General features: G+C 37.8%; 2 protein-coding genes across 2 annotated transcripts; one reads left to right on the plus strand and one right to left on the minus strand.

The window, feature by feature from the left end:
* Positions 1–1,504: 1,504 nt before the first annotated feature.
* Positions 1,505–11,603, plus strand: LOC146557702 (scavenger receptor cysteine-rich domain-containing protein DMBT1-like). The gene is made up of 14 exons (XM_085246992.1): positions 1,505–1,637; positions 1,707–1,784; positions 2,064–2,090; positions 2,211–2,522; positions 4,357–4,647; positions 4,749–5,063; positions 5,144–5,431; positions 6,421–6,735; positions 6,976–7,275; positions 8,383–8,682; positions 8,876–9,190; positions 9,819–10,127; positions 10,226–10,519; positions 10,582–11,603. The coding sequence occupies exons 2-14, from the start codon at positions 1,733–1,735 to the stop codon at positions 10,917–10,919; spliced, it is 3,456 nt and encodes a 1,151-aa protein (XP_085103118.1). The 5' UTR covers positions 1,505–1,637; positions 1,707–1,732; the 3' UTR covers positions 10,920–11,603.
* Positions 11,468–13,852, minus strand: LOC146557703 (SH3 domain-binding glutamic acid-rich-like protein 3). Its single transcript, XM_085246991.1, has 3 exons — positions 13,671–13,852; positions 13,277–13,444; positions 11,468–11,720 (listed from the first exon to the last, which is right to left on the minus strand). The coding sequence occupies exons 1-3, from the start codon at positions 13,713–13,715 to the stop codon at positions 11,658–11,660; spliced, it is 276 nt and encodes a 91-aa protein (XP_085103117.1). The 5' UTR covers positions 13,716–13,852; the 3' UTR covers positions 11,468–11,657.
* Between the last annotated feature and the right edge of the window lie 453 nt (positions 13,853–14,305).

Below are 14,305 nucleotides of genomic sequence, written 5' to 3' on the forward strand. Positions count from 1 at the left end.
CCAAAGTGTTCAAAATTAAATAAATAAATAGGTCAAGATGAAATAAATAACTATGTGAATTAATAAGACACAGATATGTAATGTGAGAATGATATTGTGAAATCATGGAACACATTTTGAAAACAATGCTCATTATTGTGAAATACATTACATTCTGCTATATAAATTTACTTATTATTGTGAAATATTATTTCATGGTCATTATTTTTCACAATAACAGAGATTATTCCTGAGGCATTTTATTTATTTCCAGCCGTTTATATTCCAAAATGACCTTTTTTCAAAGTCAGTCTTTATTTCAAAATCCCGTTTTTCCCGATGGTCTATTTATTTCATAATGCGACTTTTCAGCAGAAGGACTTTGTCTGTCAATCAATGTAAGTGGGCTGGACCTTTGCACATGGGCTGGACCTTTGGATACAGTCTGTATCCAGGAAAACTAGTCGATGGTAAACGATAAGCCAATAGGTGCAAAGGTCCAGCCCACTTACATTGATTGACAGACAAAGTCCTTCTGCTGAAAAGTCGCATTATGAAATAAATAGACCATCGGGAAAAACGGGATTTTGAAATAAAGACTGACTTTGAAAAAAGGTCATTTTGGAATATAAACGGCTGGAAATAAATAAAATGCCTCAGGAATAATCTCTGTTATTGTGAAAAATAATGACCATGAAATAATATTTCACAATAATAAGTAAATTTATATAGCAGAATGTAATGTATTTCACAATAATGAGCATTGTTTTCAAAATGTGTTCCATGATTTCACAATATCATTCTCACATTACATATCTGTGTCTTATTTATTCACATAGTTATTTATTTCATCTTGACCTATTTATTTATTTAATTTTGAACACTTTGGAGTTCCACAGATACCTTGCTGATGATACAATATTAGAAAGTTGGATAAATTAACAACTTTGTTTTTATTTCCTATTAATTCAATCCCATAAGCCTATTGAACATGCTCAGTTTTGAAGTGTAGTATCACTGTGTGTTAAAATAATATACAATATAGAAACATAAGGAAATACAGCATAGTTTCATATGCGGACATATGCTCACTGCAAGAAGAATAAATGGTCTGATTTGCCAAATGTCATAATAAGTTATTTTAAATTTTACTGTTACACAAATACATAAAATGTAAACCATCTAAAACCCCAAAAAGAGTAGCTTTCTCTTAAAGGCTTTTCTTTCTTCCTGACATGTAACAAGAGGAAAAGCAGAAGTGGTCATATTATTCATACAGGATCTCTGCTAGACTTTTCTCAAAACATCCCGTTTTGAGAAAAACAGCATGAATTCTGAAGAAAACTCATGGCCCAATTTGGGGGTTTTTTTCTACTAAAATGACATCAATCTTCTTCCATTAATAAGTTAAGTTAAATGTTTTCTTTTTCTTTTAAATATTTCCACAGGCGTTGTGGAAAAAAAAGATAAAACCCTCTCATCGTCTCATCTTTAATGATTGATCAAAAAGTCAACATGTGTCCAGGTTGCAGTCCAATACAGGTGGACCTTTTCATTTAAAATAGTTACTGGATCTGTTCTTGGGGAACATGAGAACGTTTTTATTAAAGACTCTGAGGTCCTTCTGTTAGCGCAGCAGTCTTGCAGGATTTAAAAAGGTAAGAGGCCTATATAAACACCTTTTGGTGAAAACAAAATGACTAAGGTATTATGGTATTATTTTACAGTGACTGGCCAACACTGAAGACACAATATGATCCTCATTTTTGATGAAAAACGACATTTTCTTTTTCACTTGTCTCTTGGTGAGTTACTGGAGGCTTTTGTCTCAGTTTGACTTCATGTGGACGTGTGTTTTCTTGAGTGTAGTGAGATATATTCTTAGATGATTGAAAAGTGTTAAACATTTTTTAACGGATGAATTTAAAATGATCCGGGACCCTCTTATGTTCCCGATTTGTAAAATATTTGACAAATTATTGACTACAGTGAAGGCTTTTAACTTAAGAATGCTGTTTTATATCTAAACCTCTGGGCTGTCAGGCTTAATCAGATCACTTTTGCGATATGTATTTTTGCTGCAGGCCTGTTGAGTTTCCTGCAGTTTACAGGTCAGTAAGTAACTCATGAGACTTTGATTTCTACATTAAAAAGATAAAAATTGTGAAATGTGGTTGAGGACAAGGTTACACATTGTGCATCCTTTGTGGTTTTGTTTTTTTCATATCCAGAATGTGAGAATATTAGGCTGGTCGGACCTTCGCGTTGCTCTGGCAGAGTGGAGGTCTTCCACAAAGGCAGTTGGGGAACTGTCTGTCACGATCAGTGGAGCATTGCTAACGCTGAGGTGGTGTGTCGAGAGTTAAGCTGTGGGACAGCTATCGAGGCTAAAAAAGACGCCTTCTTTGGACAGGGAAAGGATGAGATCTGGTTGGATGACGTACAGTGTACTGGGCACGAGTCTTCCATCCTTCAGTGTCAGCACAAACCGTTTGGGGTAAATAACTGTGGCCACAATGAAGATGCAGGAGTGGTCTGCTCAGGTAAGCCCCAATGATGTTTGACATATTTTTGTTTTCCCTCACAAACCTTCATAGAAAACCTTTTCTTCGAGAAAATGTGCTAAGACATTTATTTTTTTGCTGCCACATGTTAACAGCTTTCTCAGTCCAATATAATATCACTTTAACAAATGCAACATGTTTAGGTTAGGTAGGTGGATTTTTTTGTCACATTCTACCATTTTCCAGTCTTTCTGCCAAGCTAAGCTAGCACTGCATTAACAGTTAAAGTTATCAGAAGTCAGGCAGAATTCATTCACATCAGCAAGATGTCAAAACTGCCCCTTTTCGTAAAATGTGGAACTGTTGTTGAAGTTGAGAAATCCTGTACAACCTAAGAGAAAACCAAAGAAAACCAAAAAAAAAAAAAAAAAAAAACCTAAGAGAAAACCAGCTAACACAGCAATTATGTTAGCTCACCATGTTATGTGGTTTAGGTTTCTCATTGCTGCAACATTTCCACAATTGTTAGGCTTTGAGAACAGCCATCATGGAGTCACATTTGTTCTTCTTGAAAGAAGCAAGAAGAAAATGTGCTATACATATAGCATTTAAAGATAACGTACATGTCTTATGATTTAATTTCGTTTTTGCTCCTTCTATTGTGGAAAGAAAAATGATGTCACATACTTTTATCCATGAGTCAGTATATTTAAAAAGTGTATTTAAACTGTGCTAAGATATATTAATTAGTATGTTTATCTTGCCCAGACACTAAAAAACATTTTGATCAAACATTACGCACACAGTCCTGTTGAAAACAATTTGCAGTGTATGACTCTTGATACATTAAAAGTTTAGCTTTGATTACAAACAATTATTTTGTGCATTATCAAGAATTTAATATCAATTAAAAACAGGTAAATTAACAGTTTGGCTTCTCGAGAAGTAAACTTGAGCTTTTGAGATAGTGGAAGACAGATTTTTTTTTTACTGGCAAGAGCATTCTCCTAGTCTTGAGGGTATCAGCAGATACTTATGAGAGCAGTATTAATTTCTCCAATTGACCTTTAACATTCTTTTGCTTTCCCAAAACGTTGATTTTGTTCATCTGCACGTAGCGTTTTTAGTGGGAGAAATGTTTTGTCACTCATCCAAGTGACCTCTTCAGTCTCAGTTCGCTGCAGGCCAGTGGACACTCTTTCAATGATGAGGATGTACACATCGTGGAGGAACGCTGATTGGAGCGAGGAGTCAAGGAGTCCATTTACGTGAAAAGGGAAAGACCATCTCTGAATCGAGGTGGGGGCCTAAGGGTGCATCTTTCACCATCTTAAAGCACTGTGATTGCAGCCATTCCCCAACTCTCTGTGAATGCTACTTATGGCCATTGATCAGTTGTCTTTGACCAGTTGTTGTTGATCAATGATCATGACAATTTGCATATTAATGATCAAAGAACTGACCTCACAGCCCATTGTTCATTCAGTAGGCTGGTTTCAGTTATTGTTCAAATATACTGTTTATAAGGTTGGGGAGACCTGCAGTCAGCTGAGACTGAAGAAGTCACTTCGATTAGTGAGGAAACGTTTCTCCCACTGAAAACGTTACGTCCAGATGAACAGAATAAACCTTTTGGGATTTACTTACTTACGGATGATTAAGCATGCACCAAGGCATTCTTTTGTTTTCTTTTGGTAATATGCTTTAGATGCCAGTTTCTTCCAATTTGGTTCTGACAAAGTTAAAATCTTCACTAGAATTAGTAGTATTATTGTATATAGACTATGGGAAATACAGACACACTGGCTGATTGTATTATTATTTATGAAACACATTATTATTTTATTACGTTTAATATCCACATCATTTGCAGAACATGTGCGGTTTGAGAAAGGAACCACTCGTTGTAATGGCAGAGTGGAAGTCTACCACAAGAGTCAGTGGAAAAGAGTTTGCAATGACTGGGGCAAGGAAGCAGCTCAGGTGGCATGCAGAGAAGCCGGCTGCGGCGATCCTCTCGGTCAGAATGAAACACCATATTTTGGAGAAGCACATGAACTGTCTGCCATCAAAACCACTTGCTCTGGAAATGAGAACTCAATCTCACAGTGCAAACTTAAAGATTTCAGAGAAAGCTGTGTTGATGCTACTGTTGTCTGTGCAAGTAAGTTGGCCATGGTACATGGCCAGTAAAACTGACACTGTTAGATTGTCCCTTTCTGAAAGAAAAACCATGCCCCTAACTTTTTTTTTTTTTCTTAACAGACAGTCAACCCATTCGGCTGGTGAATGGGACTAATCGCTGCTCTGGTAGAGTGGAAATCTACTATAAAGGACAATGGGGAACAGTTTGTGATGACAAATGGGGGATGCAAGATGCAGCTGTAGCTTGTCAAGAGATGAACTGTGGGAATGCTCTCTCAGTCAAGTACAAGGCTTACTTTGGGAGAGGCCAGGGTCAGGTTTGGTTGGATGAGATGGAGTGCACTGGTCATGAAATGTTACTCGCTGACTGCCCTCACAAAGATTTTGAAGAACATGTCTGTGACCACAATGAAGATGCTGGTCTTGTGTGCTCAGGTAACACAGGCTCTGTTCTGTTTGTTTCTCAAAACTGAGTTTTAATGACAATCCCAATGATGCCAAATTTTGCTTTGCAGAGACAGTCAGATTGATAAATGGGAGTGACACTTGTTCTGGCAGAGTGGAGGTTTTCCATGATGGCCAATGGGGGAAACTTTGTAGTAATAACCGGGGTCTTAAAGAAGCTACAGTCATATGCAAGGAGCTCGACTGTGGAGCTCCAAAAAATTCCAAAGACACCTACTTTGGTGACAGCTCACTGCGAGGGCTCACAAGTAGATGCTCTGATAATGTGAACTCTATCAGCCAGTGTCAACTGCAAGAACACAGAGGGTCATGTGAAGGTGTATCTCTCGCATGTGCAGGTAAAAGATACAGACATGCTGCAATCCTGCTTTCCAAAAATAGCAAATGTCATGTTTGGACAACTTTTAAAAGAAAAGGTTGGCTCATGTGGAGTATTTCTTTTACTTAATATGTACTTGTGAATGTGTTTAAAGGTCTGAGGCTCATCAAAAGCATTTAAACTAAAATCCTGAAGGCTCAGTCTACTGACAGACACTCACAAGTCAAAGACAATAGAATGGGTTACAGTTTTGCACTTTAACTTTTTTTTATAAAGGCTTCATAAAGCCATTTCTGCATTCTCTGTGTTTCTGTCTGTTTTGTTGTCCACCAACTACTTCTTTACAATTAGGAGCTGAGCAACTAAACGTGGCATAGCTTAAGACTTTGAAGTTTCTTATCTATATCAGATATTATTATATCACTATGTAGCCTGGCAACCACCTAGCAACATGTTAAAATGACCTATTTTTAATGTTTGCCTGCCTGCAACAGGTATAGTTTTATTTCACCACAGTAATACGTAATTTATATCTACACAATCTCAGTTACTCCTGACATTATGACACCATCAGGCTGGAACCAACTAGCAATGGACTAAAATGACCTGTTTTTTGCCTTTATGCACCTAGAGCTTGTTATAAAAGCATTATCTTTCAAGACATTAACGTCTTATTTATATCCACAAACTCTGATTGTTACATGATATACACTAAATGGCGAAAAGTATTGGGCAACACTTCTTAATCTTTGAGTTCTACTCCCATTGCCAACACTGATTTCTGAATCAGGCTCTCAGCCATGTAGTCTGCTCATGTGTGATGGATAGATATGAAGCTACACAACATGCTGCTGTAAAGCTAGTTTCTGCTGTCCCCAAGACGCCAAAAATGAATAAATAAAAAAATCTGTTACAACAAATTTTAAAATTGATGACAACCTTAAAAAAAAACAAAGAAAAGCAACAGCTTATAATATTTATTGTTATTTGTTTAACGTGTGCCCTCAGGTCAACCACCGCTAAGGCTTGTGAACGGCATTGACCGATGCTCTGGCCGAGTGGAGATTCTGCATGACGGCCAGTGGGGAACAGTGTGTGATGATGACTGGGACTTAAGAGAGGCTGAGGTGGTGTGCAGAGCCATGGACTGTGGAACACCTCAGAGAGTTAAACCTGGTGCCTTCTTTGGTGAAGGACAAGGAGTGATCTGGCTGGATAATGTCAACTGTCTGGGTAATGAGACGTCTCTTGGGCAATGCAGTCATCGCTCCTTTGGAGAGAATAACTGTGGTCATGATGAAGATGCAGGAGTGATTTGTTCAGGTACAAACTATTGATGTTTCATTTCACAAAGTGTCTTTTTTTTTTTTTTTTACCTTTAGATCCCAAAAAGTTCTGGATGTAGCATTTTCTTTGGATATTTGTACTCCAAAAAATGTTCAGTTATTGATTACATAGCAGTTATTTCTGCAACACCAATATCAGATGAAGCTTCAATTAATACAATTCTTTCAGATGAACACCAACGAATTGCTGATATTTTTTCTCTACTGTGCTTTGTAGCTGCCATTCGACTAATCAATGGGACTGACCTGTGCTCAGGAAGATTGGAGGTCCACCATGGGGAACACTGGTCACAAGCATTTAATGTTAACTGGGGAATGAATGAAGCTGCTGTGGTGTGCAGAGAGATGAACTGTGGAGATCCTGTCAAGATCTCAGAGTCATTTGGTAAAGGTCGAGATCTGAGAGGGTACGAGATTCGCTGTAACGGCAGAGAGAGTTCTCTCACGCAGTGCACGTTTAGAGACCATACCAGATCTATCACCGATGGTACTGAAGATGCCTCTGTGGTATGCTCAGGTAAAGTCTGATGTCAAATTGAAATTAGACTTTCAAAAAGAAAATGAATCCATTATATTCTTCTTTAAAAAAACTAAGATGGAAATTGTTTCTGGCCCTTTCACACAACCTTTAAATATTGGTAGAAGGGCTTCAAGTTACATGAACAAATGCAGAAAACTGGACTAACTTTAGAAAAAAGACCAGTGATTTAGTGAAACACCGTGTTCATGCAAAACACCCGATTTATAATTATGCAATGAAACCCCAAGCAGTGATTTGTCAGGTACCAATCTAGATATGGAGTATCTAGAATAAATATGGAAACTATGTTCAACTAAAAGGTTAGATTAGAAGGCACAAAAACTGAAGACTTTCCAAGAGTCTTATATACTGAGTTTTTAAGGTGTGCTATGTTTTTGCGTATACTGTCAAAAGCTCAGTAGGCTTAGTCCCGACATACCACACAAAAATTCATCCTACTCAGACATGAAGCAAAAGTATCAAGATTTCACAAGCACAGTCACTAAAAATAATCAAACACTAAGACACTGTGTATATACAAAACTAACGTCATATATCAATAATACCAATAGCATCACTCTGGCTTTTGACTGGCTTTATTGACAACCACCAGTCAGAAGAATGGAAACATTTCTCCAAGCTTCAAATTTGATCATCTTCCTCAGCATGGCAACCACAAACCAAAAAAAGGATTTAGCCTTGCTAGCCAAGCATAACGATAACTGTAATGTCTGTAAACATGAATGAAAACATAGAAGCCCAGTAACCACAGGTCCTCCTTGTATCAAACAAGCACACTCATTCATAGAGTTCCTCTCTCAACTGTCATTTCCATTGGACCAACTTCTACAGATATCACATACATGTCGATATATTACAGTATGGCTACATTTTCAACATAAAAGATGTTTTACGTGCTTCGACTGTCCACTGCTGTTTGGATCCAGCACAAAATTAATGTGATGCAACACAAAAATATTAACCACTTAATCAGTCAGCAGTACATCCCTAGTTCAAAACCAAAAAAAAGTCATACAGTGCACTATATACAGTGTGGGTCAAGTTGTATTTCATGTACATTAATATAACAGCTATCATTTCCAGGAAACGTGAGATTAACCGGTGGATCCACTCGTTGTGATGGAAGAGTAGAGATTTATGACAAAGGCCAGTGGGGGACTGTGTGTGCTGAATCCTGGGACATGAATGATGCAGCAGTGGTGTGCAGACAGTTGGACTGTGGGAGTCCTCATAAGCTTATTCAACTTGGCCCTGGTACAGGACAGACCTGGAATGATCAAATTGAATGCAATGGAAAGGAGCCTACATTGAATCAGTGTCCACAAAGACCAGGTCTGGACAGAACCTGTGACACAACTGTAGTTGCCGGTGTTTCCTGCACAGGTAAGAAGAAGCAAAAATAAAATGCCAAAATGTAATTTTGGCAGCTTCTTCTTCTGCTTCTTCTTCTTCTTTTGCTTACTTTTTAAGATATTGTCTTCTGAATTTAAATAATGTATAATATAACTAAGTACGTCACAGTTTAAAAAAGAATATTCTTATATACCTGTGGCTATATTTTTTGTTTACTTCACAGGGAGCTTGGCAGTGCGGTTGGTTAACAGTACTGATGAGTGCTCTGGGAGAGTGGAGGTACGTCACGGCGAGCAGTGGCACGCAGTATGTGACACAGACTGGACTCTAAGTAAAGCTGGAGTGGTGTGCGAGCTGCTGGAGTGTGGACGCGCCGTGAATGCTCCTGGTGCTGCTTTTTTTGGCCAAGGCAGTGGGTCAGTGGTGGAGGCTAGCACTTCTTGTTTCCACAGCGTGACTTCTCTTCAAGAATGCTCGGTGAAGGGTTTTACAAGAGAAGACTGTGGGCATGAACATGATGCCGGTGTTCTCTGTGCTGGTAAGGCCTTTTATATCAAAGTTGGTTTCATAAATTTCCAAATTATAACACTGGATTGTAAAACTGTCGTATTTAATTTGGTCAGCCATGTGCAGATTAATGTTTAACAAAATTATTTTCTTTTCGCGTTTTTGTTTTTTTTTCTTTAGAAAATGTACATTTTTTTTACACCTATCTGGCTTAGGGAGTAGGATTAGCCAGCAACTGTTTTGCCTATTGCTTGCTACGTATTGCCAAACAGAAAGCTGTAGAGGTCACTGTTAGACAAAGCCAGTCTAGGTAATGCTTTCTTTATAGCTAAGCTAAGCTCAGCTAGCTTACTAGTTATTTATCTTACATAGACTTGAGTAGTATGGACTTCATCCATTAAAAAGCGAAAACGTCATATTTCCCATGACTTGAAACAGTTGTTGCAATACTCCTTTTGCCTAACATAATGGACTAATAAACGATATAATATCCAATTAATATTATATTTTGGTATTTGTTTTTTATGCATTAATACAAACATTTTGTAAAATATATAGAGAAGAATCCTTTCAAGTCCTTTTATAGTTTTGTCTTCTTTTTGGTTGTTTTAAGGACTTTCCATTGTACTTGTATTCACTCTTTCTGCTCTGTTATGCAGCACAAGTCCGGTTGGTGGATGGCTCAGTTGAATGCTCCGGCAGAGTGGAGGTCTTCTATAAAGGACAGTGGGGAACTGTGTGTGATGACGATTGGGAAATGAGCGATGCTGATGTGGTATGCAGACAGCTTGATTGCGGTCATGCCATTTCAGCACCTCTAAGTGCCCATTTTGGTAGAGGCTCTGGTCCAGTATGGCTGGATAATGTGGCATGCTCAGGCCAAGAGTCTGCACTTACTCATTGTTCACACGATGGATTTGGAGAAAATAACTGTGGGCACGATGAAGATGCCAGCGTTATCTGCTTAGGTAAGAGACATAGCTCATTTTGAACTGACAAATTATCTCATTGCTCCTGAGAAAGTTGTTTTGGCTGTTACACAAAAAACATTTATTATCTGCTTCAGGTGGTCAACAGAAGCCCAAAATCACAATAAGTCCTGCTGCAGAGGTTAAGTGGGGTGACAAAGTTGAAATTACCTGCACGCTAGTAACAGAACGCATGGGTGGGAGATTTCTCCTGAAAAAAACCCAAGGGTCATTTCAAATGGAAAAATTCTCAGATCATGCATCTGCAACCTTTGTCTTCCCTAAAGTGGACTTTAGTCAGAAGGGTTCATACTACTGTGAATATCAAAAGGTGTTGGCCAGTGAAGTCATCTACTATCCTCAAGGAAATCCTGCTGACCTTTCCGTTGTAGGTCAGTAATTTTGTGCATTGTTTCCTCTGTTTTGCACAATTATCGGAAATTGTTGTTTGCAGTTAAAGTGGAAAAACCCAACATCTCCCTGATGTCCCCCAATGCAATGGAACTCACCAATCCTGACACAATTTCTGTCTCTCGAGGCAGCACCCTCACTGTCACTTGCTCTGTTCATTCTATATACCCTAGAGGCGTCTTCTATTTCACACATTTAAACACAAACACTACTGAATCAAAGTCAGCATTTGGCCACTCAGCCTTCTACCTGGCCAATTTTGAGCTCGCTGCAATAAGTCATGAACAGCACGGAGAGTATGCCTGTCTCTACAGCGTTAGCATCGCCAAAAAATCCTTCAATTCAGTTCCTTCAAAGACTCTTAATATCAATGTAATATAAACCATTTATATCGTTGTTATTTCTTCTTTTCTTGCTGATAATAAGTTAATCAAGTGCATTTGATTAGCACCACATGGAAGCAGTAAGTTGTGGACACTGCTTCTGCATCACTCACTGGTGATGAGTGTTTCACTTTACTGTGGAGCCATTTTGGTCCACTCTTCTTTCAAACTTGTTTTAATTCAGCCACATTGGAAGGTTAGCTCCTGTTAAATAAATGAAACACATTGTAATATGCCATGTATAGTTGTTCAGCCAAGGTTGTGTTTATCAAAGACCTGTCAAGAACCAGAGGATTGTTTTTATCATCGTGTCTTTATGCGTAAAAAGAGGGTGTGCTGGTCATGTGTTGTGGGGATGAGGACCAGCATAGCATCAGAGGCATCTGCACAGCACACAATAGTGGGCTACTGGAACAAGAAGGCATAAGTGGACACCAACAGCTTGAATGCTACTATGCAAGTAATCCCACAGAAGGTGTTACACGAAGAGAACAGAGGATGTGGTCTCACATAAACTTCACAAATAAAAAATGTCACTGAAGGCCATTTGCAATTCTATTCTGAGCATTTTTTTATTTAAAAAAAACTGCATTTCTAGGACTAGCTCTGAGGAAACTTGAATACATGATATATTATCACACAAGTGTGGGTAAAAACAAAGTAAGAAAAAGAACAAAAAACACCTCTTTAACAGGTTTAGTTGGTTATGGCAATGTAGTTGTTGTCACTGTTCCTTTCAGAGCTTAAGGAAGTCCTCCAATTGTTCCATCTCTATTGCATTGTCAAATGCACTGATGTCCTGTAAAAGAGAAGACATGCATGATGGATTCCGAGAAACAGAGTGAAAACACTATTAGTACAAAGGCATTATTAACCTATTTAAAAATATTGCACTGTGTACTGTACATTTGTCCAATATGATACAACACAACAAGCCAGACATTCAGATAACTGAGATCACCATTAGCTACAGTTATGCTTACTGGGGTAAGCATATGTTCATGTTCACAACCCACAAAAAGACACAAACCATTAAAAACACAACTCAACTGCACATGAACACGCAAAACAGCACCCTACTGTTGGGTACGCATTTTTTAATCCAATAAGGGTTTCTTGTTTTATCTTTCTTTGCATTTCTTTATAGCCCAATTCTTTCAGTTGAATTTGTTCTTGCACTGGATAATAAAAAAGGAAAAAATGGCAGATTTAAGAGAATGAGAAAAACAAACAATATTAAGATGCTTTGTGGCAGGAAAAAGTTGAAATCTTAAAACAGCTTCTGCTGTGGCTGATTGGCTTACTGCTGTCAAATAATTAATATCTTTGGGAAAGACTATCTGGACTGTTTCACACCTCTTTCTGATGTTGTCTTTGTACCACAGCATTTTTTGAGCTTTAACCCTATAATGCCCTTGGTATTATATTCGATTCATGAGTGTCTGAGACCTCTATCTCATCAACACGATCAATACTTGCCATAATTTCAAAATATTATGGACAAAACTCTTTTTTTTAACTAAAAGTAACATTGTTGTTAACAAAAAGTTGCCAATGTATCAAATGTGATTCAGAAAATATATGATAAATATATAATAAAAAAATATATCATACACAACATGACATAGGAAAAAAAATTGCCTTTGTTATATGGGTTAATAAACATCTCAGTTCCAAAAAAATCTTAATTTTCTGGCTATTTTTGATGGGTTGGGTCTTCAGGTATTTTTGGCAATATTCATTGTTTGCATGCTTGTAGTCTTTATCTGTTATAAAAAGTAAATTGAACACAGTCTATAGTGCAGTTAAAAGGTTTCAATGTTTTGGAGATATTCGGTCCTTAACTAAAGTATTACACAAACTAAAGTTTGCTATGGCAAAACGTTAACATGCTTCATTACTTGTGGGTACATAAATGTCTGTATCAAAAGCTGCCAATCAGGTTCTTTCCTCCTATCTTTCAGTTTTCTGATATAACTGTATATATACCATTTGTAAGTTGGAAGGATGAAAGGAATACTCTGCAAGCAAATAGTTTGTCTCACTAAGTCTAACTGGAAGGCTGAAATCTGATGAGTGATTGAATGAACAGGGAGTGTACAAGTCAAAGTATTGGTATGTATGCATTTCTCCATGTATTTCTGTCCCCTGGCTTAACTGTGTGAACAACCAGTAGTTAGCATACAGTGTAAATATTGATTTTAAAACTGTGTCCACGCCTTAGACTAACCACATGGTTTCTATTCTTTTTTTGTGTGACGACATCAGCAAGCGTGTAAATAAAACACATCTGATCATAATTTTAAGTTTTGAATCGCAGGTTCAGCTTATTATTAGTTATTCTATGAGACTTACTCCACAGTAGACGTCTCCATTGAATATTTGTGGAGGAAGCGCGGTCGGATCTCCTGCTCCCTGCCTCATTAAATCCTTATCATCAGAACTCTGAGAAATGTCCACAGGTTGAAAGGGGATCTTCTTGGCGTTTAAGATAGAAAAGACTCTCTCTTGGTTCTTCTTAATCTGAAAAGGCATATTTAATCCGTTATCAAGACTAATAGCTGTGTGACTTGTTATAAAAAGTTTTCTTGTATAATAAAAGTTGCTGAGTTGTGCATAGAGAGCAGTAAGATTGTCTATAAAAGTAAATACTTTACACACATCTCACAATATTTTGATAGTATCAGTGATATATATTAATCACTGGCTAAAAATAAAAGAACAAGACAAGTAAGATTGTGTACTGTACCTGTGTAGAACCACTCACACTTGTAAAAAACACTTTGACTGGCATTTCTGCTATATTAACAGGAATAGTCCAATACAGAAAAACACTGAATGACAGAGTGGGAATGACAGAAGCGCAGAGAGAAGTGAAAAGTCACAGAGTGATCCTGTGCTAGATATGCAGGCACTGCTGGTGCAACCACACACAAAGTAAACAGGTTTGGACAACTCTTACCTGTCTGCAAGGACACACCTACAGGACTGAGTGCACTTCGAGTTGTGGCCTGTCTACTTCAGTTGTGAAACCAGTCAAGTACACAAACACACACACTCTATTTCATATCTTAGTGAGGACATCTATTTAACATAATGCTTTCCCTAGCCGGTTACCCTAACCGTAACCATCAAGAATGAATGTGTTGCCCTAACCCTTAGCCTAAACCTAACAATAAACTAATTGTAACCCTGACACTAAAGCTACATTTTGAGCCTCAAAAATGCCTTCAAACTGACAGGCATTTTGTCCCCCTACAAGTATAGTGGCAAGCCAATTTCCCGTCCTCATAAAGATGTCTAAACATGTATACACACACATAGATTGATAGATAACCACATTGCTACATTTCCTTAGGCACTTTCATTTCATCAAAGTTCACA

The sequence above is a fragment of the Mchenga conophoros genome, linkage group LG15 (assembly GCF_057382185.1).
Source record: "Mchenga conophoros isolate Kocher_MC1m ecotype Shallow Benthic linkage group LG15, M_conophoros_male_GT1.1, whole genome shotgun sequence".
NCBI lineage: Eukaryota > Metazoa > Chordata > Actinopteri > Cichliformes > Cichlidae > Mchenga > Mchenga conophoros.